The sequence below is a fragment of the Pelobates fuscus genome, chromosome 6, assembly GCF_036172605.1.
Source record: "Pelobates fuscus isolate aPelFus1 chromosome 6, aPelFus1.pri, whole genome shotgun sequence".
Taxonomy (NCBI): domain Eukaryota; kingdom Metazoa; phylum Chordata; class Amphibia; order Anura; family Pelobatidae; genus Pelobates; species Pelobates fuscus.
Genome location: NC_086322.1, coordinates 220056319 through 220083049, shown reverse-complemented (window position 1 = coordinate 220083049; position 26731 = coordinate 220056319). Strand labels below are relative to the sequence as shown.

The 26731-nt window shown below is 37.7% G+C and overlaps 1 protein-coding gene across 4 annotated transcripts in view; it reads left to right on the top strand.

The window, feature by feature from the left end:
- Window positions 1–26731, top strand: part of WDFY3 (WD repeat and FYVE domain containing 3) — a 297453-nt gene that overhangs the window by 218593 nt on the left and 52129 nt on the right. For all 4 annotated transcript variants that reach the window (XM_063458757.1, XM_063458760.1, XM_063458758.1 and 1 more), the window contains 13 exons: window positions 1204–1435; window positions 2737–2897; window positions 3080–3191; window positions 4896–5086; window positions 12067–12219; window positions 14425–14498; window positions 14973–15134; window positions 15531–15625; window positions 17757–17877; window positions 18970–19187; window positions 21289–21524; window positions 23823–23957; window positions 25693–25872. In XM_063458757.1, coding sequence (XP_063314827.1) covers window positions 1204–1435; window positions 2737–2897; window positions 3080–3191; window positions 4896–5086; window positions 12067–12219; window positions 14425–14498; window positions 14973–15134; window positions 15531–15625; window positions 17757–17877; window positions 18970–19187; window positions 21289–21524; window positions 23823–23957; window positions 25693–25872 — 2070 coding nt within the window. The remainder of the gene's footprint in view (window positions 1–1203; window positions 1436–2736; window positions 2898–3079; window positions 3192–4895; window positions 5087–12066; window positions 12220–14424; window positions 14499–14972; window positions 15135–15530; window positions 15626–17756; window positions 17878–18969; window positions 19188–21288; window positions 21525–23822; window positions 23958–25692; window positions 25873–26731) is intronic.

The following is a 26731-nucleotide window of genomic DNA, read 5'->3' as shown; positions in this document are numbered from 1 at the left end:
GAATCTTATTAATCCCAGGGATGGTATTGCATTTTATGTTCATTACATTTTGACCCCCAACATTTAATAGTTTAAATCCAGGGTGCAAAATAAAAAGATTAGTCAATATTAATGTAGATTAGGGATTAGCAACCATTTTCTGCATGAGGGCCTTTTTACCTGTCTTCCATTTTTCTCATTACTGTGCAACTGGCAGTCAGAATTGAGAAAACATATCAAAGAGGAGAAATTAAACAAAGTTTGTATTTGTTCCCCTCATTTGCACGGTTTGCAAAACCATCTGATCTGGATTTTCATGTAATTTGCTAAATATTTCATATACATTCAAAGGAAAAAGGGTAAGCAGTTAACATATGTTATAGCTCTAGAGCTTTCAGGAAGCTCCTATGTGTGATTACAGATCAGTTAGCAGAACGGGGAATAAGAACTTCTAAATTAAACACACTGCTTTGTGAGATCTGATTGAAAATGAAAGCATTTTTTTTTTTATATTGGCTATGTAAGTCACAGATAGGAGGCTCCTATGTGTGATTACAGATCAGTTAGCAGAACAGGGAATACGAACTTCTAAATTAAACATACTGCTTTGTGAGATCTGATTGAAAATGAAACCATTTTTTTATATTGGCTATGTAAGTCACAGATAAAGTAGGTGTGGCTAGCACTTCATAAACTGAGACGAAACTGATTTAGCTCTGAAATGGCAGAAAACTGAGCAGGAGTATGGTTAGTTATAGTTGTTTTCGTGCTTTGAATTTCTCCCTTTAAGAATGTTTGTTTATTGCCACTACTTTTAATGGTAAGTAAATACGGGTCACATTAATGTTTAAATTGCATGTTTTCAATATTAATGATTTCATGAATCAATTAAAAATACAAAAAAATGTAAAGGGCATCAGACAAAATTCTCGAGTTGACCAATAAATTTTATTTTTGGTCATATTACTTTATTGCAACTATGCAAAAATAGCATTTTGATACAATTCAGCTACTTGTTTCATTCCTATTACACATCTCACTCTTCACACACTAGCATTCCTCTCGTGCTTTCACTTCATATCCTAAGCTGACACACAAATACATTATTAATGGTTGCACAGATACCTTACTAAATATTAATTTGCAACTACTATTATGCTATGAGGGCTCTTGAACTAAGACTAATTAATAATGGTAAAATTTGTATTCACTCCTCCCTTGTAGCTTCACTATGTACACAGTACCCCAGGAGGGTCTGGATCAACTAACCCACCAGTGGTTAGCACAGTATATACTTACATTGGCACTCCACCTGCGCAACGCCAGCTTTCCTCTCTGGTGTGGCGCCTGGGACCAACGCATTTTCTGGAAGAAGTCTTGACTGCTGCTAGTGTTGGCATCTTAAATGAATTAGGACCAAATTACGTTGGGAGCTTTCAAGCTGTTTTTTCACCAGGTGAGTCATTGCAAATTATTTGGTTTTCTTAAAAAATGTACCAAAAAAAATCCCATTCATTTTTTTTTTTATTTGACAACCAAACTTTCTTATAATTACAAACTAAAGTGTCATACACTAATACAGTTTTATTTCTTGCTATTAGTTAACTTTCAGATCATCAAAATGGTAAAATAATATGCTGATTGCATTGCAGTGGCTGCAGACAAGGAAGGATTTTACACAACTTGCAAGCTGCTGTTAAGAGCAGACGCTGCACAGAGTGCATATTACTAGTTTGATGGATTATTTAAAATAGTGATTTATTTTTTTCACCTATGTGTTTGCAGATGTACAGTCTCTTGCTTGTAAAATATCTAATGTTATACCAGAACACAGCCATCAACAAACATCATTGAGGAAAACTCCCTTAGAACAGCATTCACTCAATTATAAAACATATAAATTCCTCTTAGCAGTTTGACTGCTAGAATTTCTCCTTGCAATGGTTTGCAATGTATGGCTTTGCCACAGAACCTCTTTTTAACACAGCTGTGTTACCATCTTTTACGTAGCACATAAATATATACTGGACAACCTTTCTGAATAATATGTTTGTGCAATGCACACAATTTTATTCTAAAGTTAGTCTTAATGCTTTAAATTTCAAACCTGCATATTTTTTATTAATTGGGTAAAAAGCAGTGTAACAAAATGTAACAATACATAAAAAATCTGTTTGTCTCTACTATATGAAACTAATTTTTCTGAATGGACCGCCAAATGAGATCCGATTTCCGTTCTGATGTATACATGCCGTTTTATTGTGCTCTTAAAGATTTCTCTCTTCATCAGTTGCTGAACATAACTATAATTTACTCCTCCTTTATTTATTAACTTTTACCCCCATGTTTAATATCAATTTTAAAAGCTAAAACGACATTTGTACTCCAATATCCTGTATTTGCATGAATAGACAAAATTTGCCAGACAAAAAGTAAATGCATTGGTATTAAAGCAACTCTTTCAACTTTGAGGATTATTTTGTATTCTACCAAAATCTAAATTAAATATACTGTGCAATAATGGAAGCTTAAAAATTAGATTGCTCTTTACAGGAAGTGTGCAGTGAGGTTATGTAAGTCCCAGGTGAAGGGTGTGGTTAGGGCTGCATAAACAAGGTGACTTAGCTCCTAAATGGGCCTGCAGGGGCAAGATTTTTATAGCAATACTGCTTCATTTACTGCTTCATTTAACTAAAGTTGTTTTGGTACGTAAAATATAACTTTAACATAGTTTTACCTATGTATCTATTTTAACAGGTAAAGATTCCAAATCTGAATCAGGCAGTCCATCTCTGGTGTCACTGGTTCCAGAGGAGAAAGTGTCCTTTGGACTGTATGCGCTTTCAGTATCGTCCCTTACAGTCGCTAGGATAAGGAAGGTTTACAACAAGTTGGATAGTAAAGCCATAGCCAAACAGGTATGTAAAAACAAAAAAATGCTCCCCAATATCTGTCTGTATGCCAACCTGATTACATAACCTGCTAGCCACTGTAAAATATATTAACAGTTAGTACACTAATAGTATTTTTTTTTTTTTTAAACCTACACTCACCTTCTCACAGTTTGTATTACATAGTGTTATTCTTTATCTTTCTTCAGTTGGCTATCTCTTCCCATGAAAATGCAACGCCAGTGAAATTGCTGCACAACTCAGCCGGACATTTGAATGGACCCGCACGGACCATAGGGGCTGCACTCATTGGCTATTTAGGTAGGTTTTACATCCAGATTAGGGACTTGCTTACCTCCTCTATGCATAAATAGATATGTAAACAATAACCTATTCAGAGCTGGATTTATATTAACAGGATAGTCATGGGTGTATAGTTTTAAACAAAATGCTGTATATAATTAGGGGTTTCTCCTTCCCAAAATTACTGTGCTCTCCTCCTCTTCCCTAGAAACATAGAATGTGACAGCAGATAAGAACCATTCGGCCCATCTAGTCTTCCTAATTTTCTAAATACATTCATTAGTCCCTGGCCTTGTCTTATAGTTAGGGTAGCCTTATGCCTATCCCACGCATGATTATACTCCTTTACTGTGTTAACCTCTACCACTTCAGCTGGAAGGCTATTCCATGCATCCACTACCCTCTCAGTAAAGTAATACTTCCTGATCTTTTTAAACCTTTGCCCCTCTAATTTAAGACTATGTCCTCTTGTTGTGGTAGTTTTTATTTTAAATATAGTCTCCTCCTTTACTGTGTTGATTCCCTTTATGTATTTAAATGTTTCTATCATATCCCCCCCTTTCTCGTCTTTCCTTCAAGCTATACATGTTAAGATCCTTTGACCTTTCCTTGTAACTTCCTGCAATCCATGAACCAGTTTAGTAGCCCTTCTTTGAACTCTCTCTAAGGTATCAATATCCTTCTGGATATATGGTCTCCAGTACTGTGTATAATACTCCAAGTGAGGTCTCACCAGTGTTCTGTACAATGGCATGAGCACTTCCCTCTTTCTACTGCTAATACCTCTCCCTATACAACCAAGCATTCTGCTAGCATTTCCTGCTGCTCTATTACATTGTCTGCCTACCTTTAACTCATCTGAAATAATCACTCCTAAATCTCTTTCCTCAGATGTTGAGATTAGGACTCTATCAAATATTCTATACTCTTCCCTTGAGTTTTAACGTCAAAGGTGCATTATCTTGCACTTACACACATTAAATGTCAGTTGCCACAGCTCTGACCATTTTTCTAGTTTACCTAAATCATTAGCCATTTGGCTTATCCCTCCTGGAACATCAACCCTTTTGCAATTTTAGTACCATCAGCAAAAAGACATACCTAACCATCAAGACCTTCTGCAATATTACTAATAAAATTATTAAAGAGAATGGGTCCAAGTACAGATCCCTGAGGTGACAAGCCCAAGCTTCGAACATACTCCGTTAAGTACAACCCTCTGTTGCCTGTCACTCAGCCACTGCCTTACCCATTCAACAATATTGGAATCCAAACTTAAAGATTGCAGTTTATTGATGAGCCAGTGGCGACTTCTTAAACATAAAAGTAGCAGAGATATATACAGATATGGGAGAATGCACGTTTATCGATGCATTCACTAGCACAATGATAGTCAGAATTCTATGCACTCTTATTCACTGGTCTCAGATTAATTTCTGTTTGAGGAGGCATTATATGCACTACTTCTTACATGCAGGCTGGCATATGTTCAAGGGGGGTCCGTAGTCACTAACCACCTAAATAACTGCTTTGTGTTTGACTATTCTCAACATTTGGTGTGAAACCTATGACATATGATACCCTTCACCCAATCTGCCATCTTGAATCGTTAACTTAATGTTAAACAGCTAAATGTACTTGTTTCTCCAGCTTGATAGCGTAAGATCTGAGCTGTATTACTGGTTAAGGTTTGCTATTAATTTTTTTTATTTATTTTTTTAGGTGTGAGGACATTTGTCCCAAAGCCTGTGGCTACCACCCTGCAATACATTGGTGGAGCTGCTGCCATCCTGGGCTTAGTGGCCATGGCGTCTGACGTGGAAGGACTGTATGCTGCGGTGAAAGCCCTTGTTTGTGTGGTGAAGAGTAACCCACTAGCAAGCAAAGAGATGGAGAGAATCAAAGGTTACCAGGTATGAAGGGGTTGCAGCATAATATCTTAAATATTGAAACAGAAAATGAACTTTAAGAGGGATACCAATAAAATAAACTGTTAACATCCACCTGATCTGTTAGTGAACCTGTTCCAGCCACATGCTGTGTTTTAGGAGTTGTTTTGCAGTTTGACTATTGTGATGTACACAGTGCAATATATATTAAATATAGTATACTTATCGCCATATTTAATATTTATTTTTGTTAGGAAATATGTCTGTGAACCCCACTTATTTATAACTCTATACTTGGCTGCATGCATGAAGCGTTGGCAGGCAGCTATACCTTTATTTACCTTTGTGTGTGCGGATTACAGTCTATAGTAGGTGTAACGGATCGCCTGGCACCCCGACTGGGTACCTCCGTTAAAGGATGCTCCTAGCGCTCCTGAGGACTTCAAGCACTGCAGCAGACACCACAACCACCGACTCTGAGAAGCATAGAAATCCTCTCTAGCATATGAATGCTGTATACAGCCGAATAGGAAAAACCATACGATAGGTTTACACTCCTAGCAGTCAAACTGGAACAGCATCCAACGAATCCTTCCCCCCAATAACGAGACGACACATCACTTTGAGGGTAAAACAGGAACTCTGGACTGGCTCATCCAGTCTGGCTTTTATTACACTTGTACACTTACAGGCCACACCCAGGGGGAGGCATAAAATAACCAATCACATACATGGTACAACCCACACATCCCCTCCCCTCAGATAACCAGTTAACATAATTATACAGCCAGGAAAACTACAGTTTTTATACATGTGCTATAACTTTAAATTCATACATCCAATCTTCCTAAAAACTACATATTTAGAATCAGCACACTTTAAACATAAACCCTTCCAAAAATCAGCCAAATCCCTCCAGTGGATCAAAAGTTAGCTTTATGACCGACCGCAAGCACATTTTCCTGCCCAAAACAGTTCCATAGATTTGGGCTGTGCGGCCGGTCAATTTCATGCCGAAAAACGACTAAGTCCCATTTCGAACGGGACTTAGTCTCTGGAGCTGCAAGTTCAGTATGGAAGAAGGTAAGGGTCAGCGGTGTTCGGCAAAATGTGTAGCCGATTTTAGTTCCACAGAATCTTTAGCATACACCGCTGACCGCATTCGAATGAACAAAGATGGCCGCCGCCACGTGCAATTAACCTGTAGTAACCTCACAGCCTGGGAGGTAAATTGCCTGCACACTTTAACTTCTGGGTGGTCCGCCTGTGTGGTACTTGGTTCAGTAAGCCCTATATACTGAACCAAGTGGGGGAAAGCCAGGGGCAAGTTATTTTACAGGTCTGGGGACATAGTCTTAAAGGGACATTGTTCACCAAAGTTACAAGATGTCCCCAGACGGTTCTTAAAGGGCCATACACACCAAATAAAAGTCCATACGTTTTCAGGGGCCATAGTCTTAAAGGGTATTGTTACCCAAAGTCTCAATATGTCCCCAGACAGTTCTTAAAGGGCCAGCAGCAGTACAATAAAATACCATTCACTGTGCTTAAAGGGCCAGCAGTCGCACAATAGAATACAATATGCCCCAAATAATCCAGGGGCCATAGTCAGCAGGTAGGAGGCTAGCAAACAGGCTTCTCCAGGGCCCAGTGGCGAGGTTGGTTTTGTCACAGTAGGAATAGGCAAAAATTGGCACTCGAAATGTTGTGGACCACATCTCCCCAGGATTATGGCTGTAAGAGCATTATGGGAGATTTAGTCAACACCTGGATTGCTAAAGGTTGCCTACCCCTGGTGTATAGTATGCAATAAATAGCATATTGCGCTGCAGTGGCCTAATTGACAGACTAAGTGCCTGCATATAGTGGTCACTGAATCTGATTATATAGTAGTATGAGGAAATAATACATATGGGGAGGATTCATAAATACGTGATATACACGTGAGAATATGAGATTAAGCAGCCTTTCCCAAACAGGCATTATCTTAAATAATTTGCTTTTGGGACCTGTAGATTTCATAAAGGTTACAGCACCTCCAATAAATATAGACCACATTATAAAAAGTGTGTATGTCATTCATACACCTAAAAACCTTAGCCACCCAAAAAGTGGTGAATAAATGCCACTGCTCAATACATGTGCTTGAAACCCCAAAGAGGGGCTTGAGAGAGAGTCTAAAAAGCAGCTTTGAACAACACCAGAGTATTTTTATTTAAGAAAAAGAGAAAACTAAAGCAAGTTATGAACACATTGTTGTAATTTATAGATACGTTGTTGTGTACTTTTTTTCTTGTGGAACTCTGTCATGTATTCCCACATATGAACAATTTAGAGCTTTAGACAAATGTGTACAAAAACAGATCATGGTATTTGGATTATAAATAGGGATACTCAAAATGCATAATGCAGAATAACTGTTGCAAATGCATAATAACTGTTTCTTGATAGACTTGATAGAATTTTTCCTTTGATACAAATTCAAGAATATTTTAAGTAATAACTGATGTGACGAGACCAATCTCGCCACTGTGCATTGGAGGAGCCTGGTTGCCCGCCTGCTGCCTTTAGACTATGGCCCCATGTTGAAACGCTTGGTTTTACCCTGCAAAGACATGAAAGCCGGGTCATTCGGTGTTTGCCCTGTTTGAGCGGTGATACCCCAGATAGCTATGCCATGGAGCCCATTCGTATATTGAAAGACTATGGGAAAGACTTTGGCTCCATGGCAATTGAACTGTATGTGTGTGTTCTGAGCGCCATTCAGTAATAATGTGTGCTCAGACCTAAGCTATCTGGGGATATGTTTCATGTCTGTATTTTATGTAATAAATGTAACCTTGTGTATTTTATTGTATATTACGGTCTTTTTACTGCCATGTGCTTAATGGAGTTTTGCCTCTGTCCTTGGAGATAATTGGATTACTTCCCAATTATCTCCAGGATAGAAGACTCTGTGGAACTGGTTTTGGGCAGAAAATCCATGCTTCATTTGGTCACAAAGGACTATGATCTATCTTTTGAACCACTGGACCAATTTGTATGATTTTGACGTATGTTTGTATTTGGAGTATGCTGATTCTGAAAATGTAAGTGAATGTGATGCATACTTTTAAAGTTATGAATAATGTGGAAAAACTGTATTTCTCTGTCTGTGATAATTACATTACCCATTGTGTAAGGTAATTGTATCACAGGCAGAGGGGAGGATTTTGTGTGGGAGTGTCTGAGTGTATTGTACGTGTTTATTGGTTGTTTTCCAAAACCCTGTGGGTGGTACTAATGTGTATATAAGAACAATAAACCCACAGCTCTGTCTGTTCACTGCTTGACCCTCAACACGGAGCTTTGTCTCGTTCTTGGGGGGATTTACTGTATGCTGTTAGAGACTGATTGCCAGGAGTGTAAGCCGCTTGGGTGCTTTTCCTGTTCAGCTGCTAGCAGCTATTCGTGAGGTTCCAGTTCGGGAGTTTGGAGTGCTACTTGGTATCCTGTTCAGGAGTTTGGGGTTCCGCAGTAGCTGTGCCTGTGTCTCTGGAAGGGGAAGATCTACTAAACGGCGGTTTAACCCTTTTATGTCGGGGGGTGCCGTTACAACTTTGATAGCCTCCTGAAAATTAAATATACAGAGTTTTATCATTTCACCATTCCCAATTTATTTATATTTTAATTGTTCAGCTTGAAATACATTTAAAAGGATTCAGACTAGTAGGTTATTGATGTGCAGGAATATAAATTAAGTCTATTTATCTAGGATTACATTTTCAAGGATATTTGTAGAACAAAGCGAGTTCAGCATAAGAGCTGTGTCAGTGAATAAAGGCTTTATAAAACACGCTTTTTGTGTCTTCACTGCAGAAATCAGCACTCACTACGAAGTAGTAATGCATAGCGTGGCCATATACAATAGAGGTTTTTCCTGTAAGCAGTGTGAAGCTGAACAATTTGCATGACAAAAGAATAGGACTTGGAAAAAAAAATGTTTTTGTTCTTTTCTTGGAAAGGTCTTTTGTGATACAGTTATCCACAGATAAAAGCTTCATGCTCCTGTATAAAATTACTGGAATTTGTATCTGCATGCTAGTGTTCTATTCTAGAACATTTTGAAACCCATGGCACTTTACAATACAGGATCCCTGGCCGTTCATTGCATTCTGCTAAGTGGAGAATGTGTTGGATTTTGTATACATACCTTTCAATAATATAGGCTCCTTTCATAAGCCAAGGCTAGAAAATTATAATTAACAGCGTCGTGTGTGTTGTAATCCAGATCAATCTGGTGTAGCTAGCAAAGTGAATTAATTCTCACTGAATCTGTTATAGAAGTGACAAATAAATGCAATATAGGGAAAAGAAAAAATTAGAATAAAACAGTATCTATGATCTGTTGGTATAAAAGCATAACATACAAAAGTGATACAATGGTTTGTGATACATTTGGAACATGCTGATTCTGTGGGGATTACTCAAAATACCTAGAAAAAAATGTTAGCAAATATACAGAAACCATTATTACTTGGAAACCCATTGACCTATTGACAGTGTGATATGCAAATAACACTCATCTGAATCTGAATGTTTCTGTGTGGCAGTGAGTTGTAGGTCAATATATGAAGATTCTATCCATTTTTAGTATGTTTCGTACTCTTTCATTTGATTTGTTTAGCATTTGGACTTCCATGCTAGTTTCTGGTGCCTAGTAAAAGTCTAAGAATGTTGATTTTATTCTTACATGTTGTTAGAAGAAGAAGGGTTCAAAAGAAGAGGAGGCGATGGACCAGTGCAAATTGTCAACTATGTGAAAATAAAATGTCAGTTTTTGTCTTGGCTTTAAAATAGTTTATATAGATATCAATGACACGGACACATGTAATACTTTGCAAACTGTGTCATTTATGTTGGGAGTAATTGTGGGCCAAAGTGTTGTATCTTGAGTAAATAGTGTTCCCGTTTTTCACTAGCAGTTGCTGTGCATCTAGCGCTTTGCATCAGATTTTTTTATATAACCTAACAAATTAATGGCATCTATACGCGAAAATATGAGAACAGGTACAGATTCATATGTCAAAATTTAGGGCTTTTTTGAGGTTTTAGAACAATGCCACCCAGGACATGACCTCTTTCTAGCATTGAAATATACATTGATTGAAATGACAAAGTGAATAAGCACTGTAAACATAGTAATAATAGTCATCAAAATAAAATGCTTGATTTGCTTCATACATAAAGAATTATGCCCAGGGCTAGAGGAATTCATCATTTTCTGTCAATCTTTTGCGAAGGTCTTGTACGACCAAATGCAAGGGATATTGTATTTATCAAATGTTTGGATGCAAGTGTCAGTGTGAAATCATTGAAGTGTGAAGGTTGCCCCATTTCAGGTTAATTAGGTTGGCCCTTCATAAAATAAGTTATCAACACACTATCCCAAATCCCTAAGCACATTTACATAACAGAAGGATTTTAATACAACTCCAATGGCCATTAAATTGCAAGCTCACTTGCCCCATCAAGTCATACCTCTTAGGCGAGTCCTACATCAACAATTCACCTTGCTGCTTTCAGCGAAAATGCAAAATATCAAGTTTGGTATAATTGGATATTCTTAGAAACACTTATTAACCCTTAATAGTACACACATGGGAGCCCGGTTGCAATACTGTGATATTTCTGTGTAATGAAGAAACAAATATAACACATAAAATCAAGCCCTGTGGTCAAACTCCCACTACTCTTGGGCAGCATCAATGGCTGCAGTATTCATCATTTGTATATTGGCACTACATGATATGTTGGCTTTCTCTCTACAAAATGTTAGCCACAGAGTCTTGAGTTTCTCAATTTAGGATAATTCTACATAATATCATTATCAATGATCCATATCTTCTCACTTCTATAGTTCCTCTGTATGTGGGAGAAGAACTAGCAAACATTGTAGAAACGAAAAAAATATATAGTTTATTCATCCTAGTATATGCCATTTATTAGGTTTGCTTGAGTGATATAGGCAGCAGAATTAGATAGAATCCCATATACTGAGGTGCTGTATTTTTTTTTTACTCATAGTCAAACATCTTCCAACAATATTTTTTATCCAGAATACAAGGGACATGTATAAGCACATATATTTTGCCAGGGCTCTCCAGCATAGTTTGAGCAGCGTAGGAGGCATTTTTCACGTGAGGGGGAAAGTCTTACACATTTCTTAAATCGGGCATTTAAAAAAAAATATATATATATTTTACCAGGAAAGATACATTGAGATTTCTCTCGTTTTCAAGTATGCCTTGGGTCCACAAAAAATTAATTGATACAATAACATTTGGGAGGTATTGTATTACTTGATTTGTCGTCCATTAAAGGCAGCTCCAACCCTTTATCTATTATTCCGCTTTTGGTTTTGTAATACCCTCTCGGGCATTTGTCACTTGGTTCCCAGCATCTTGTTATATAGAAACCTGTAAAAACAGGTAGTTCATATTCCAATCAAATGTGGGGAGGGAGGGCCCAGGGTGGGATGCATCACTGCACTGCCAGCAAAGTCGATTACATCTTTTGCCAACGTACAGTGTATGCCAACAAGATATGTAATTTTTGCACAGAACCAACATTAGGCAGTCCGATCCATAATTCTGGGCTGTCTGAGTCACGTGTGACAGGGGTGCAGATTATTCTATATAGGCAGCATTTCAAGCAGAAACACTGCACATACAGATTGTTTGCTCCATGACCAATTCTAAAAACAGAAATAGTCATGGAGGCTTTTATCTTAATACATTTTGCTTCAAGACCAATGGTCAGACTCATAGTAAAACCATAAAATGTATATTATGAATGTCCATTCTCTACCATCATGATTTCACTTCTCTGTCTTTTCTTCCCTTATTGAATTATTCGATCTGTTTTTTTGTTGTAGTTGACTTTATATCTTTGTTGTCGTTACTGCTCTACAACGCATATATATATATAATGGTGAGTAAGCTTCTGTGTCTTTCTTTTCTTAGCTGCTGGCAATGCTATTGAAGAAGAAGAGAGGACTCCTAAACAGCCACATTCTGCATTTGACCTTTTCTTTGGTTGGAACAGTTGACAGTGGACATGAAACCTCTATTATCCCCAACTCAACTGCTTTCCAGGACCTGCTGTGTGACTTTGAGGTACATTGCTTACAGCTGCAGGTCAATGCGTGTCTTTTCAGACACAATCTTCATGTGATGGACAGCTGTGACATTTTTTTTTTTTTTTTGTCTCTCTATGCGTATAAATTGAATGTAGGAAAAGCCAGAGAGCTTTTGTATGAAGTCTAGTTTAAATGCTACTAGAGCTTTAGCTGGAATCTGCAATACAAAAATTCAGAGGTATGACGTTTTAAGTTTATATGTTTATGTCTGTATTATGCGATTTAAGCTGCTACCACATTCATAGGTGTAATGTTAATTCTATTCTTATATGGTTATTCATTAAAGTGAGAGTTCCGGGAATCGAAAGGGATTTTCAAGTAAGGAAAAGGGAAAAGGTAGCTGAACTGGAAGCATTGCAGCATTGCTGAGTTTGAGATCTCTTTTCCAGATTGTTTTTTGGCCTTAAATTTAAAATTCACTTTGGATACCCTACAATCCTCACTTTAATGAATAACCCTGTTAGTGTTTAGCTCTGAATGTGACCGTTTACACAGCTGTGTGCTATCCGTTTCATATCCATATCCCACAGTGCTTAGTGTTCAGTCTTCTATTATGTGGTGGTGCACTTACCCTAAGCATTTTAAGGAATAAATGTACGTACGGTGGAATCCATGTTGGAATAACCTGATGTATACATTTACTGGTGTTTTGTCCAGCACACTGTATAGATAACGTTTGTTATATATCTTGTTGACCATTTACAATTAGAACGCACATTCCCTTTAATAGTTAACACATTTTTATTGGGTATTAGCACATTAAAACTAAATGTTCATTCTATGCTGGTATAGATGCAAGAAGTTGTGCTACTTAATTGCATCTATTTTTCATCCTTTGCTGTTTTAAAATGTCCTGTGTTCAAATTAAAATGTACTTGTCTACTAGAGACAGTTTATAGTATTTAACACAACATAAATTTTGACCATTGATGTTATATTGCGACTTTTTTAGCGTTCAGTGTCTCATGTTAATGTAGCAGGCAATGGAACTTATCATGCAATTAATATTTGAATCCCTAAATCTAAACTGCTACTTACCGCAAGCCAGGAAAACACATTATTAACCTTACAATGGGCACAAAACAAACAGTTAGTAAGAGGAGAGCAAAGGAATGTTGGAAAATATTTTGTTTAAAGCATGAAACTAGTGTTTTTACAACATGAACTGTTTTATGCTCTTGTCATTAATGCAAATTATTTTAGCTGACAAGTGCACTATTTTTTTTTTTTTAGAAAACAGACAGGATATAAAATGACTGTTGTGTGAGGGGCAAAAAATAAGGCCGTATAAGAATTAAAGGGGAAATAAGTCGGTTGGGGTGTGCCGGAACCGACATCGTGGTAGGCCTGTAATAAAAGAGGGCCCACCCATGAGGTGTAATGAAAGTATAGAGAGGGAGTGGAGGGTGGGGACATGCGAGTCGCTAAAAAACGTACGGGACGGAGGAAGGTGAGTAGGGGGGTTTAAATAGGGTAACATGCCCCTCCCACAACTGCAGGCCAAGCCTTTACATTTATTTTTAAGCACCAACATATTCAGCAGCGATGTAGAATAGGTAAACAAGACAAACTTGTAATGCTAACCAAACACATATGACATGGGAAGTTGGCACTGCACAAACAAGCAGTGCGAGGTGTAAAATACCCTTAAGGGGTAAGGATATTAATAGGCTATCCATATTCTTTATCTACAATGGGGCCTTTATAAGAGTGGTTTATACAAGATTCTGTTCTGCCTTATGAAAACTCCAGATGTAGTGATAGGCTTTGAGACAGGCAAGGTAAGCAAACCGAAACAAAGAAGCAAAAATTCACAAACTGAATTTAATGCTGACTGGAGATAAAGATGTAGTCACCAAAGCATCCAGTGGTAGGGAACAATGTAACCAGAGGGAGACCACTAAATAGCTGAAGTAACAGAAAGTATCAACACAGAAAAAAAATGACTCCAAATAATAATAAATACCAAACTAGCCTTATAAGGCTACTCCCATACCTAAGTAAGTGAGGAGATAAAGTTACTAAACACCTCTGCAAGTCTGCAATATTCATATAGGCTTTATTAGGTAAGCAGACCGATATTTCTCAAAATTCTTAGGCTTCTTTTACAATTGTTGTGTTCCACAGATAAAGCCAAAGTTATATATAAAGTATAAGATTCATATTCTAACATTCTCCTTAGGTCTGGCTGCATGCACCATACGAGCTCCATCTCTCGTTGTTTGAACATTTCATTGAGCTGCTCACAGAATCAAGGTAGGATCCCAAATTTTCATTTTTAAACTGTTGTACTACTAATCATGGATTAGCCTAAAATGAAATCTAGCAACGGTGCAAAATCTTTTTGTGGTTAAGACTTTGCAATAGCAATAAACATATTGGCACGATGTAGTTTACAGTATAGTACCTTTACTTCTCATATCAGTTTATTATCAGACACAACCAGTGAGCTAATAGCTGCATCCTACAGTAATTAGACTCCAACTGCAAATACCGGCTCTTAAAAAAAACCCTTTAGAGCTGGGATAATGAATACCGTAGCCTCCTATTCAGCATTGTGTGTCCTGTTAGACCAAGTGAATTCAGAGAGCAAAGCCCAGTGAATGCAAGTTTTACTTAGTTACCCCGAAATCAATACTTGAATGATCACTGCCAACCACATCCATAGATGAATTACATCTTTGTTTTGGTGCTTACCATGCTGATACATGGCGTGTGTTTTCTTTACAGCGAGGCAGCAAAGAATGCAAAGCTAATGAGGGAGTTCCAGCTGATCCCGAAGCTTTTGCTGACTCTTCGAGACATGTCTCTTTCACAGCCCACCATCGCTGCCATCAGTAATGTGCTGAGTTTTCTGCTGCAGGGCTTCCCAAACAACAATGACCTGCTCAGGTACTGCATACACCATAGCTATTTACCAGCATCATCTAAAGCAGGGATTCCGAAAAGGTAGATCCCCAGATGTTTTAAAGCTATAACTACCATGATGCTTTGCAATTCTAAAGGCATCCCAAAGGCATGCAAAGCATAAGGATGCTATAGTTCTACATCTGGGATATACCTTTTGGGCACCCCCAGTCTAGTGCATATAGCAAATGGGAAATATATCTATCTATATATATATATGTATATGGTTTTAAAACATTGTAATACCATATAGAAAATCATTTCTGGTGTATGTTTGTTTTTTGTTAAGTTTGTTTCTCTTTATTTACTTGCAAGTCTGTTTTTATATCACTTCACGATTTTTTTCAGCAGTAACTGAAATGTTTTGTTCTGCCCCTCAAGGTTTGGTCAGTTCATCTCCTCAACTTTGCCGACATTTGCAGTGTGCGAGAAATTTGTTGTAATGGAAGTAAATAATGAAGAGAAACTTGAGCCAGGTATGTGCACACCAGACTTTCCAAAATAAACAAGAAAATTTCACATTTTCGTTTTACAGATTATTGTTATTGTAAGTTTTGTTTTGTGGCATTGGGAGGTTTGCTTGTATGTAGAAATGGATGCTCATTGGCTCTGTGAGTGCACTTTGAACAAGGCATAAGAAATGTTAAGTAGTTAACTGTGTAGCGCTCTTCACTGTAACACACTGCGTATTGCACTAAAATGTCATTTAGTCTCAAATGTGAGATTAGAGTGCTCATATTCTTTAAAACATCCCGCTACTTGCAGTCACTGTTGGGACTGGTGAACCTACTTACTGATAGGTTAATGGAATAAGATATAATTGTTTTTTTTTTATTTTGAATAATGAAACAAATGATGGGACGGGGAACTGATGGATGGGAAAGGAAAAGGCTATCAGAATTATTCACAGTAAATAACTGGGAATTGACAATGGAACTTAATCCCGCCTGCATCGCCCCGTCCCCCTCTACAGCCTACATTGGCTGACTGTGGTTAAATTGGTTGCTGGAAGTACAGGTGCCGAAGTGTGAGAGTACCTGTTGATAAATCACCTAAAGGGTTTGTTACCTTTGTTACCCTCACTCTGAGGTTAGGTGATATTCCTTAGGGGCATGCAGAGTCCTAAACACCTCACCAAGTTCCAGTGACACACTCAGCATGATGGTTACGTACCCATTACTGTGCTAACTCGTGATAACCTAACCTGTTATGCAGCATTACTCTTTCAGAGCAACCGCCATGTCTACTTTATCTGCAAGTTTATCCTAAGCTTCCAGTTTAGATATGGCATTTACTTTTATTCCTTCTATCGCTTGTTTAAATGAAAATAAATAAATAAATGATGTTATTGTCACTCAAAAATCACAAAGCCACAAATTGTATTTTACATTATGTCACACTGTCAAATTCTAATATTATCTTGAATAATGGCTGTTATACGTTATCTCATAAAAGAAATAGATTGACAAAAAAAACAAACATTAAAGTTGTATAGAGAATCAGTTTGTGTTCTTGAGTGAATCAGGCAGAACATATTGTCTTCCTTTGTGGTTGCCTCTTAGTTAGACTTTTGCACAAGAATGTCTTATGTACATAACCGTAAAATTATGTTAAAAAGTTACTCCAAGCACCAAGAGCACTTCAGCAATTTAGAGTGGTAATGGTGCCTGGAGTCAGTATGTGCAGCGTTTTGCAATGAAATGCTGTTCATACAGAGTTTAAAGGACCTCTATAGTGCCAGAAAAACAAACTCTGGGTCCCCCTCCCGCCGGGCTCTAGGAGGAGGAAGGGATTAAATGCTTACCTTTCTCCAGCGCCGTGCTCCCTCGGCACTGGGGACTCTCCTCCTCCTGCCGACGTCATCCACCGAATGCGCATGCGCGGCAAGAGCTGCGCGCGCATTCAATCCGTCCATACGAAAGCATTTCTCAATGCTTTCCTATGGACATTGGCATCTTCTCACTGTGAAAATCACTGTGAGAAGCGCGGAAGCGCCTCCAGAGGCTGAATTAACCATAGTGTAAACATAGCAGTTTCTCTAAAACTGCTATGTTTACAGCTGCAGGGTTAACCCTAGATGGACCTGGCACCCAGACCACTTCATTGAGCTGAAGTGGTCTGGATGCCTATAGTGGTCCTTTAACACTTTTGCTGCCAGAGTTGTAACACCACCATTATTGGAGTGTCATTAGTCAGCCAACTACAAGAGTTCCAGGCTGGATATTGTCAATTCTGTGCATATTTGTATGCACAGAGATGCATTCATTTGTTTAGAATTACTACTAGATAGACTTCAGGAGCTCTAGAGAAATTGGATGCATGTCACCAGTCCTACAAGGACCCTCGGCACCCAGCAGCAACCCAGGTTAAAAGGCAAGCAGTTTCAAAAAAGTTTGCCCCATTACCAGGGATCCAGGCTGTAGTAGTTATGACGCTTGGAATAACCCTTTGAAATGGGAGTCTGTTGTTAATATGTAATAGCTTTTAATGTCTTCCTATATCAAAACAAACCTAAGACTGACATTGACAAACTCTTCTTTAGGACACCCTATGCAGCCATTACTGTGAAATTACAATGACTGTTTCTTGGTTTGTGTTTCCCGTAAGGAGCAGAAGATGATTTTGGAGGACTTGTCTCTGCCAACCTTATTCTTCTAAGAAACAGACTGCTGGACATGCTGCTTAAGCTGTTATACACCAGCAAGGAAAAAACTACAGTAAACCTGCAGTGAGTACCAAAGGGTAAAATAGTAACTCATAGACAAAAGCACAAGCAAATTGGTACACAGATCAAACTGTGATGTCATGTTTAATTGTAGGACATTAACTAGCTAGTCATCATTAATTCCTAAAGTCCCACTCTGAAAATATCCAAATATGACCTTTAATAAACTATAAAAATTATCCCCTGAAAGAACATCAGAGTAACAATTTATCCAGTACCCTGTCACTTCATATATCATGTCACTTAGGAAAGTAGAAAGAATGAACTGTATGATGTTTCCATTGAAAAGCAGTCTTGCAGATGAAAACAGTGCTGTTTCCAAGAACTAGCACCATCTGCACTTTGCAGTTAAACTGCTTCTACACACCATGAGACGGTCGGCCACTAGGGTCATGGGCTGAAATAGAATTCGTTATTCAATCTATTTGACATTCGGGATTGCCAGTACAAAGTTTGCGTACACCAGATACAACATACTTCCAATACTTCTCCATTCAATTGGCAAATTGTGCTGAAAGTTATGCATGCTACTGTTTGAGAAGGATTTGACTAGGCAAAATCATAACGTTTGATGACTTCAACGATGGAGGATTAGGTAGCAGTGAGAAATATGTCCCAGCACTGGTAAGGTACAGGAAACTTTAATGGTGATTTATTTTTCTTTCTTTTATGGGAGGGGGGTCACTAATCTATTTAAAAATATATACATTTTCTATTAAGAAGTAAACAACTTGTTCTTATTTAAAGTAAACAAAAATATGATCTAGGACTGCGTTATAGCACAGTACCAAAAGGCAAAAAGTTTAACCTAGTGTAACTGTTGTGTATAAGCTGCTGTCGTCCCAACAGCAAGCAAAATATAGAAATCCAAAATGTGCACTGGTAGGGTCCCACCAGTGCAGCCCAAATTTATTCAAAGAGCATCCAAAGTACTGATGTTTCAGGACCCCTGTAAGCATAGTGCCATGACCTTTATCTGTGAAAATCTATATGCTATCTGCAATACAATATTAGAAACTCCAGCACTCCTTTTTTTTTTTTTTTTTTTTTTTTTTTTTGGTCAATGTAATCTGACTTTACTGTTGTTATTTTAAGGGCTTGTGAAGAACTTGTGAAGACTCTTGGTTTTGATTGGGTGATTATGTTCATGGAAGAACATCTGCATTCTACAACGGTCACAGCTGCCATGAGGATTCTTGTAGTGCTGCTGAGTAATCAGTCTATCCTTATGAGGTTCAAAGAAGGAGTGAGCGGTGGTGGTTGGCTTGACCACACAGATTCAGTTTTGACCAATAAGATTGGCACTGTGCTAGGTAAATCCATTACACTCAAATCATTTACATATAATATAAGCACTATGCATTGCTTATGGTATAGCAATTCTTTTACTTATTTTTTTTTTTTTTTTTTTTCTTCTTCAAAATGTTTGATTTACAAATACCGTGTGTATGATGTACATTTATTGGCTAGTTTGATTTTGAGTGTATATTAAAGATACATTCCACTTACTAACTTCCCTTGTCTGCAATCTGAATCATCATTCGTTTTGGGAAGAAAATGGCAAAACATGACATAAACATATCTTCCAAGAGCCAACTTATTCATGAAGTGGTATTTAGGAATAAAGTTTTAAAAATGGTAATGTTATCATGGAAACCAATATAATGTGTCTGCGGATTGTTCCACTTCTAGCAAGTTGCCCAGATTTGTTTTTTTCTTCATGGTCCATCGTATGTTCTAGAGCAGTGATTTCTAATTCAGTCCTCGAGGAATAGAATAGAGGCATTTCCCAGATCAATTCCAGTAAGTTTACCGACAACACCTGAACCGTTGATGTGCCTAGAGGACTAGTTTGGGAATCACTGTTCTTGAACATGTGAGTTTCCACACTTTGCTACACCTCTAGCTGGAAGAAAGTAAAGGAAGTTACATTCATTAGGTGGATGATGAGCAGCTTTTAAAAAAAACAAAGTAGTAGTTATGACAGTTGCATAATCTTGCTGTTGTAGAGACTTCTAGACTTTTCTTATTTTCAGCTCTGCTGACACTTTTGCTACACATGTTCAGAGAGGGCATTATGGAAATAAACTGCAATTGTTATATTGTTTACTTATCCCTATATTTAATAAATATGTAACTGTGTGATGTGAATAATAATAAGTAGACAGGTAGAAATCTGCACCTATTTGCAAATGGGGCCCTCCATCCTAGCTCCCTGTCAAGCAATGTTACACATTCTCTCTGAAAACTTATTCAGAGCAGAGGAGAAACAAAACAATGTTAATATTTCTCCTCTTCATTTGCAATGTCTGCTCTTGTTTAGATTAATGTACTTGTTCTGGTGTCTACAGCCTTTCCCTGCAGCTTTTTGATGTAAGCACTGCCATTTACATTGTTGACTAGTAAGACGTCTAGTTGAAGTCAAACAGACAGGCACTAGATGTGCTTCATGGGTCGTTGCTGCACAATGTGTAGCACTGGCGTTCAGTATCTCCATGCTGTGCATGGATATAAATGATGTGCATGGAGATGCTGAACACTCCCCAAGGGATGCATTTATTCAGTGCATCTCTAATAGGAGATGCTGATTAGCCAATCAGTGCTTTCTTATTAGAAAGCATTGGATTCGGGGCAGCCGACGCAAGACCGGTGCTGTGCTGGGAAAAAAGCTGAGTAGAATAACCTTTTTAAAGTAGAAAGGGGGCTGGAGATCGAAATAGTCATATTACCAATAGTGTCAGGAATACATCTTTGTGTTCCTGGCACCACAGGGTTCTTTTAAGTAATGAAGAAAAGAAGACAATGGCATATTTGTCTTAGAGCAAATATCCAAAAGAAAACCAATGACCATGCCTTCTCTAGTTCTGAAGTAAACACGAGGAGGAAAATTTACATACTCTCAGTGTGAACCCTGGACTCAACCATACAGGGGGAAAAATGTAAATCAAAACACTATCACCTAATAAAAACATTGTGTCCTGTTTACATTCAGCATTGAGGAAACCCAATCCAAGGATTAGAGTAGAATGGGCTCTAGTGTATATAACCACACCCTCCTGAATGCAAGACACTAATCTGTGTTTACTGCTAAGTTGTGCTATTAGATGTCATCAAATGCCTTTACCATCTCAAATTTTTCAAGTCCTTTAGTAGGTTCACAGTAATGTCCATGTAGTATGATCGCACAAAGTTTTGTAAAAACAAAAACAAATTGGAGCTGGTACAGACAAATACATGTGTATGTGTGTATACAAGGAAAAAGAGTTGTAGAGTTGTAAATTTGGAGATTGTCCCTCGTGTACTTCACAAGACAGCTTTGTCTTGTTTAAAGTTCGTAAACTATTCTGCATCCTTCGTGCCTTACACAAGTCACTCCTTAGTCTTTGCTTATGTCCGTGATGTTTTCTCTCCAAGGATTCAATGTGGGAAGGAGCGCCGGTGGCAGATCAACTCTCAGGGAGATTAACCGTGAAGCTTGTCACTTTCCTGGCTTCCCAGTTCTTCAGTCTCTCCTCCCGAAGCACACTAACGTACCTGCACTTTACTTTCTGCTCATGGCACTGTTCCTGCAGCAGCCAGTTACTGAACTGTCTGAGAACTTGCAGGTCAGTGCACCTGTCAGCAGCAACCGAAGTAACCGTGGTTGCCAGGTAGGAATTATCCAGTAAGGCATGATCGTATGTGTTATTTCCCTCTATCCTTATTCTCTTTCTTCTTTTTTTTTATTAATTTAATTATTTTGGTTCACCTTTTTCTGTTTTTATATTTGTGTGTTTTTCCTTTTAGTGCTTAGCAGGTGGCTGGACTGGTAAAGTTGTGCCATTGATTTTGTGTTTTATAGAGTGTAAAATACAGAGCATGTGGTTCTTTATAGTTTCTGATAAAATCAAAAAGTTTTAACTCCCATCCATATGAATCTATAAGTAGTAAACATTTCTTCAGTTCTCACTATCCATTCATATCACAATGTAATATTACTATTTACAAATACAGTTTACTGTGGTCTTTGACCTGAAAGGTATTTGGCAAACCATATATTAGTTCTTAATTATCATGGTATAACCTTAAAACATAACTAACCTTTCATAGCTTGTTTGGACGGAAAAAAAAATTCTTTATTTAAAATAATTTTTTTTTTTATAGTGTTTTGTAACTCTGTCAATCATATTAACTTGTGGTCATATTCATGAAATAAAATGTGTCAGTTAGAAAGCTTGATTTCTGTATGAAGAATCACTGTCTTGCTATACATTCATCCAGTTGCTTGGCTCAGAGCTGGGATAATGATGTGAAAGTCTTCCAATCCTATTGACTTGCAAAAGGACATGATTATTTGCTAACATTGACGTATTTTACTTTTCTCCCAAAGAATCTCATTTCTGGATGGTGTTTCTATGTTACTTTATGCATGTTCCTGCTAGTTTTTTATTTTTATTTTTTTCGTTGGTTCTCCGATCTTTTCATTACTATATTAACTATAATGTAATTTTTGGCTGTATTTATTCACTTTGCCTTAAATTTATTGTAATGTAACATCACATCCAAACACTGGCATAACTCTGATCATGCAATAAATTAGTGTGTGGAATTAGTAAAAACCATAGAACGGCTCACGTCTGCTTAATGCCATGCTGCCTTCATTTTGCTTTAACGTATTAAAGAGAATGGTAAACAATATGCACTTGTTTATTGAAAGGGGAAAACAAAAAAAGTCTGGCTGACAATTCTCCAGCTGTTAATGAACTATAGCTTATAGCTTGCATGTTTCATTGTCCTTGAACAGACAGTAATAAGGCACTTAGAAGGTTTTCATAATTAGTGTTAACCCTTTATAATACTAGATACCTGCAAGTCTTGTAGATTTTGGTGAATTTAAATACTTAACACATTATGGAAAAAATTCTATTCTGTCATCACGTTATACAGCACTATGGACGATGACGGGGCTTTGCAAATATTAAAATCTGTATAGTCCTTCTGTTGACATGCAATGTCATGCTTGCTTCATACTGTCTGTCTGCTCTACAGAACTCAGATTAAAGAACAGCGCACACACAAACATACAGTTTTAAATCTTACAATACTACTTAAAATCTCCTATCTCTGCAAACAAATATGGGATTAAGTTCCAGCATATGGACCTATTGTGTTAAGCCCACCACTACGCCACAGTAGACCAATATCGGTGGGTCCTACACTAATTATAATGTGGGAGACAAATTAAGTAGTACTAGTGCTAAATGAATCAAAGTGTATTTAATCTGTTATATATATATATCATGTAAAAGTAATGTGACCATTCAAAAAAATAGTATCACATTCATTTTGCATTATATATTGCATTCATAATGCTTCTACAACAATAAAATAATAGTTTACACTTTAGTTCATTTAGCACTAGAGAGAGGTGATTTTAAGTAGCCTTGTAAAATTTAAAACTGTATTATTTGTATGTGTGCACTGTTCTTTAATCTGCACTTTGTATACATTTTCATTTCTACAGAGGCACCATTGGTGTGAAATGCATGTTCCAGGTGTCCCCCAATTCAGTTTTTTTCTATGCTGTAGAGAACTTGGCTAATGCTTTAAGATCAGAACATTCCATACCAGTATAGGTCTTAAGGATTTAAACGGATCAAGCAGCTATCTCTCATACTATAAGATTCTGTGCTGTACCATAAATATCAGTACATTATGAGTTAATTATACACTCCTTCTGGCAAGCGGAGCTGCTATTTTGCCCAGCTGCTATTTTGCCATTTTGTAGCTTAGATGTGACTCCTTAAAAGATATCTGCTGATGAGCGATACACAAAACCAGACTTCGCTTCCAGTTATCTGGAACCAGAAGGCTGTTGTGTGTCGCACAAATACTTGGGGTTTCAGTTGTTAGGGTCTTTTCATAGTGCAGGTGTCACAAATGTAAGACCTCCTGTTTTTCCTCCTTAGTTTGATTTGGACTCCATCTGGACCTTTATCTTTGGAGTCCCTGCATCCAGTGGAAATGTCTTTTCTTCCATCCACAATGTCTGCACAGAAGCTGCCTTCCTCCTTCTGGGCATGCTGAGGACCATGCTCAATTCTGTGAGTATTGTGTATTATGAATGTATGGACATATGTGCAGCAGGCGCTGGGCAAATACACAAAAGAAACACACAGCATGTAGATTTTCAATATGTGTGAGCAGCGCCCTCCTTGTCTTATGTTTCAATGTGTCACTAATTATTTGAGCCTGCCATGGGCATCTTCATTCATTAAAAATATGGAGCCTAGACGGATAACTTATGCAAAAACATGCATACATGGTGGTATGTTGATGTTGAAATAAATTCTGACTTTTTTCCTATATACACATTCTTTAACAAATGCTAAATATAACTTTAGTACAGAGGATGAAAAATTATACAGAAGAAAATGAAAAACCCAATATAAAGCAGTTTCCAAGTGGTCCACAAAATGGAAATACATTCCTTCCAGTAAATATTGTGTCTCCAAAAAAAAAAAAATATCTTCTTTCTTCAGTTGTAAATAGATGGCCTCTTGTCCATTGTACAATCCTGTTAATAAACATGTTAGCAAAGTGCTGTTTGTACTGGCCCTTTTGTATTATATATTCATATACCAGCTGAGACCCTTTTTAGAATCTCACTTGTTAGAATTCTATCTGTCTTCTTCGCAGTCCTTGACAGTTAGTAGATCAGCAGTGTTAGCCAGTTTGTGCCTGTGGGTTGCACAGTAAGTCTTTCATATAGAAAGTTACCCGGGGGTTAACTGCATGTTTCTTGGCCGCAGGTAATGAGATCTCAAATACATTATTATCTAAATCCTCAACACCAGTTATTTGCATTGACAAAGTAATGACAGTGCCTAATTTGAAAATAGGAAGGGAATACCGACCGGCATTACCTTAATAGACTTAATCTGCACACAGTGCAGGACTATAAGAAGCCAATCTTCTTAGGTAGATCAGCAAGTTGCTACTGAATGGAAATCTGTTCTATTGTGTCAAAGCTGTCACCTTCACTCTCATTTAATGAATTCATTCTGTCCTGTAAGGCACAGTCGGCTCTCTCCAATATTAATAACCTCACCAGTTTTCTGTATGCATTAATTCACATTGGGGATTACACTCCGTCTCATGTGTTTGGCTCAATGGATAAGGGATAGAATGGCATTTATTATTATTTTACTTGTTGAATAAATGCCCATCTAGTCTGCCCAAGTTTTGTAAGTTTAATCCTGCAATCCATGAACCAGTTTAGTAGCCCTTGTCTGAACGCTCTCTAAAGTATCAATATCCTTCTGGAGATACGGACTCCAGTACTGCGTACAATACTCCAAGTGAGGTCTCACCAGTGTTCTATACAATGGCATGAGCACTTCCCTCTTTCTACTGCTAATACCTCTCCCTATACAACCAAACATTCTGCTAGCATTTCCAGCTGCTCTATTAAACTGTCTGCCTACCTTTTAAGTCATCTGAAATAATTACCCCTAAATCCCTTTCATCCCTACCTACTGTTTATCAACAAAGGTGCTGACGATGTAAGATTTTCCATAAACTGGATGTTCATGCTATGTTTATTCTTGTCAAATGGTAACCGGTTATTTTTTCACAAATTAAATGATAATAGATTACTTACTCTTTGCTGTGAAATACTAATTAATCCAAGTTACTGGAAATGTCCAGATAGGTCTGGGATGTGATTCTGTACAATCCTCGACTAGATCTACAGGTATTTCCTCACGTTCCTGTTGTATATGATGTCGGAGAATGGTGTTGTGTTAATTTTCATGTATTTATTTCTTTCAATTGCAGCCATGGCAGTCTGAGGAAGAAGGTTCCTGGCTCAGAGAATACCCAGTCACTTTGATGCAATTCTTTCGGTACCTATATCACAATGTACCAGATCTTGCTCCATTGTGGTTCAGCCCAGAGTTCCTGTGTGCACTGGCAGCATCTGTGTTCCCATTCAACATTCGACCATACTCTGAAATGGTAGGGGGCAAGTCTGTCTTGATGCAATTTGGCCAGATAGCCTGGAGTAGCTTATGCTAACTAATCTGGACTTTCGATGCACATGGAACATGGGCATTCTGCATCTTTACACAATTCAATCCCTTCCCTGCGCACGGAGAAATTCTGAGTTTTAATACGGGCATATATGGGATATTTGAGGTTCTAATTCCGTATCTTTAGGAAACATTTTATCTTTTATTATTCAAGTACCAACTTTAATTCATAAAAAAAGACAATGCGGCGATGTTGCATAACAATATATAAAATAACAACCAAGAAAGGTACAATAACGCAATAATGCCCACAATTAAATTAGATTCGTAACAACTAAGTACTGGCTCTTATTAGCAGCTATAAAAATAGGGGTTATTTATATTAATAAAAAGGAGCTTATATTTGGTTAAAAAACAATAAGAAACAGGGTGCTACTATCACCTATGTGGGTCACTCCACCACACATAAATAAGTGAAAATAAAATAGAAGTGGTGAGAGCACACACAAAAGATAAAATAACACATTTTGTTACCCCTATGATCAATTAAAATCCTCTAGTGCGAGCAGCGCCAAGCATGTGAGCAACCATTTGTCAATAACACGCACAACAGTAGGGAGCCGCTGGCTCTGCTCTCAGCTAGACCAAGTTAGACCTGCAGGCTGTTTATACGATGTGCTTCTCAGAGAACGACACGCTGAAATAAAACTCCATGGAAATAAACTCCATGGAAATAAACTCCATGGAAATAAACTCCATGGAGTTTTATTTCAGTGTGTCATTCTCTGAGAAGCACATCGTATAAGCAGCCTGCAGGTCTAACTTGGTCTAGCTGAGAGCAGAGC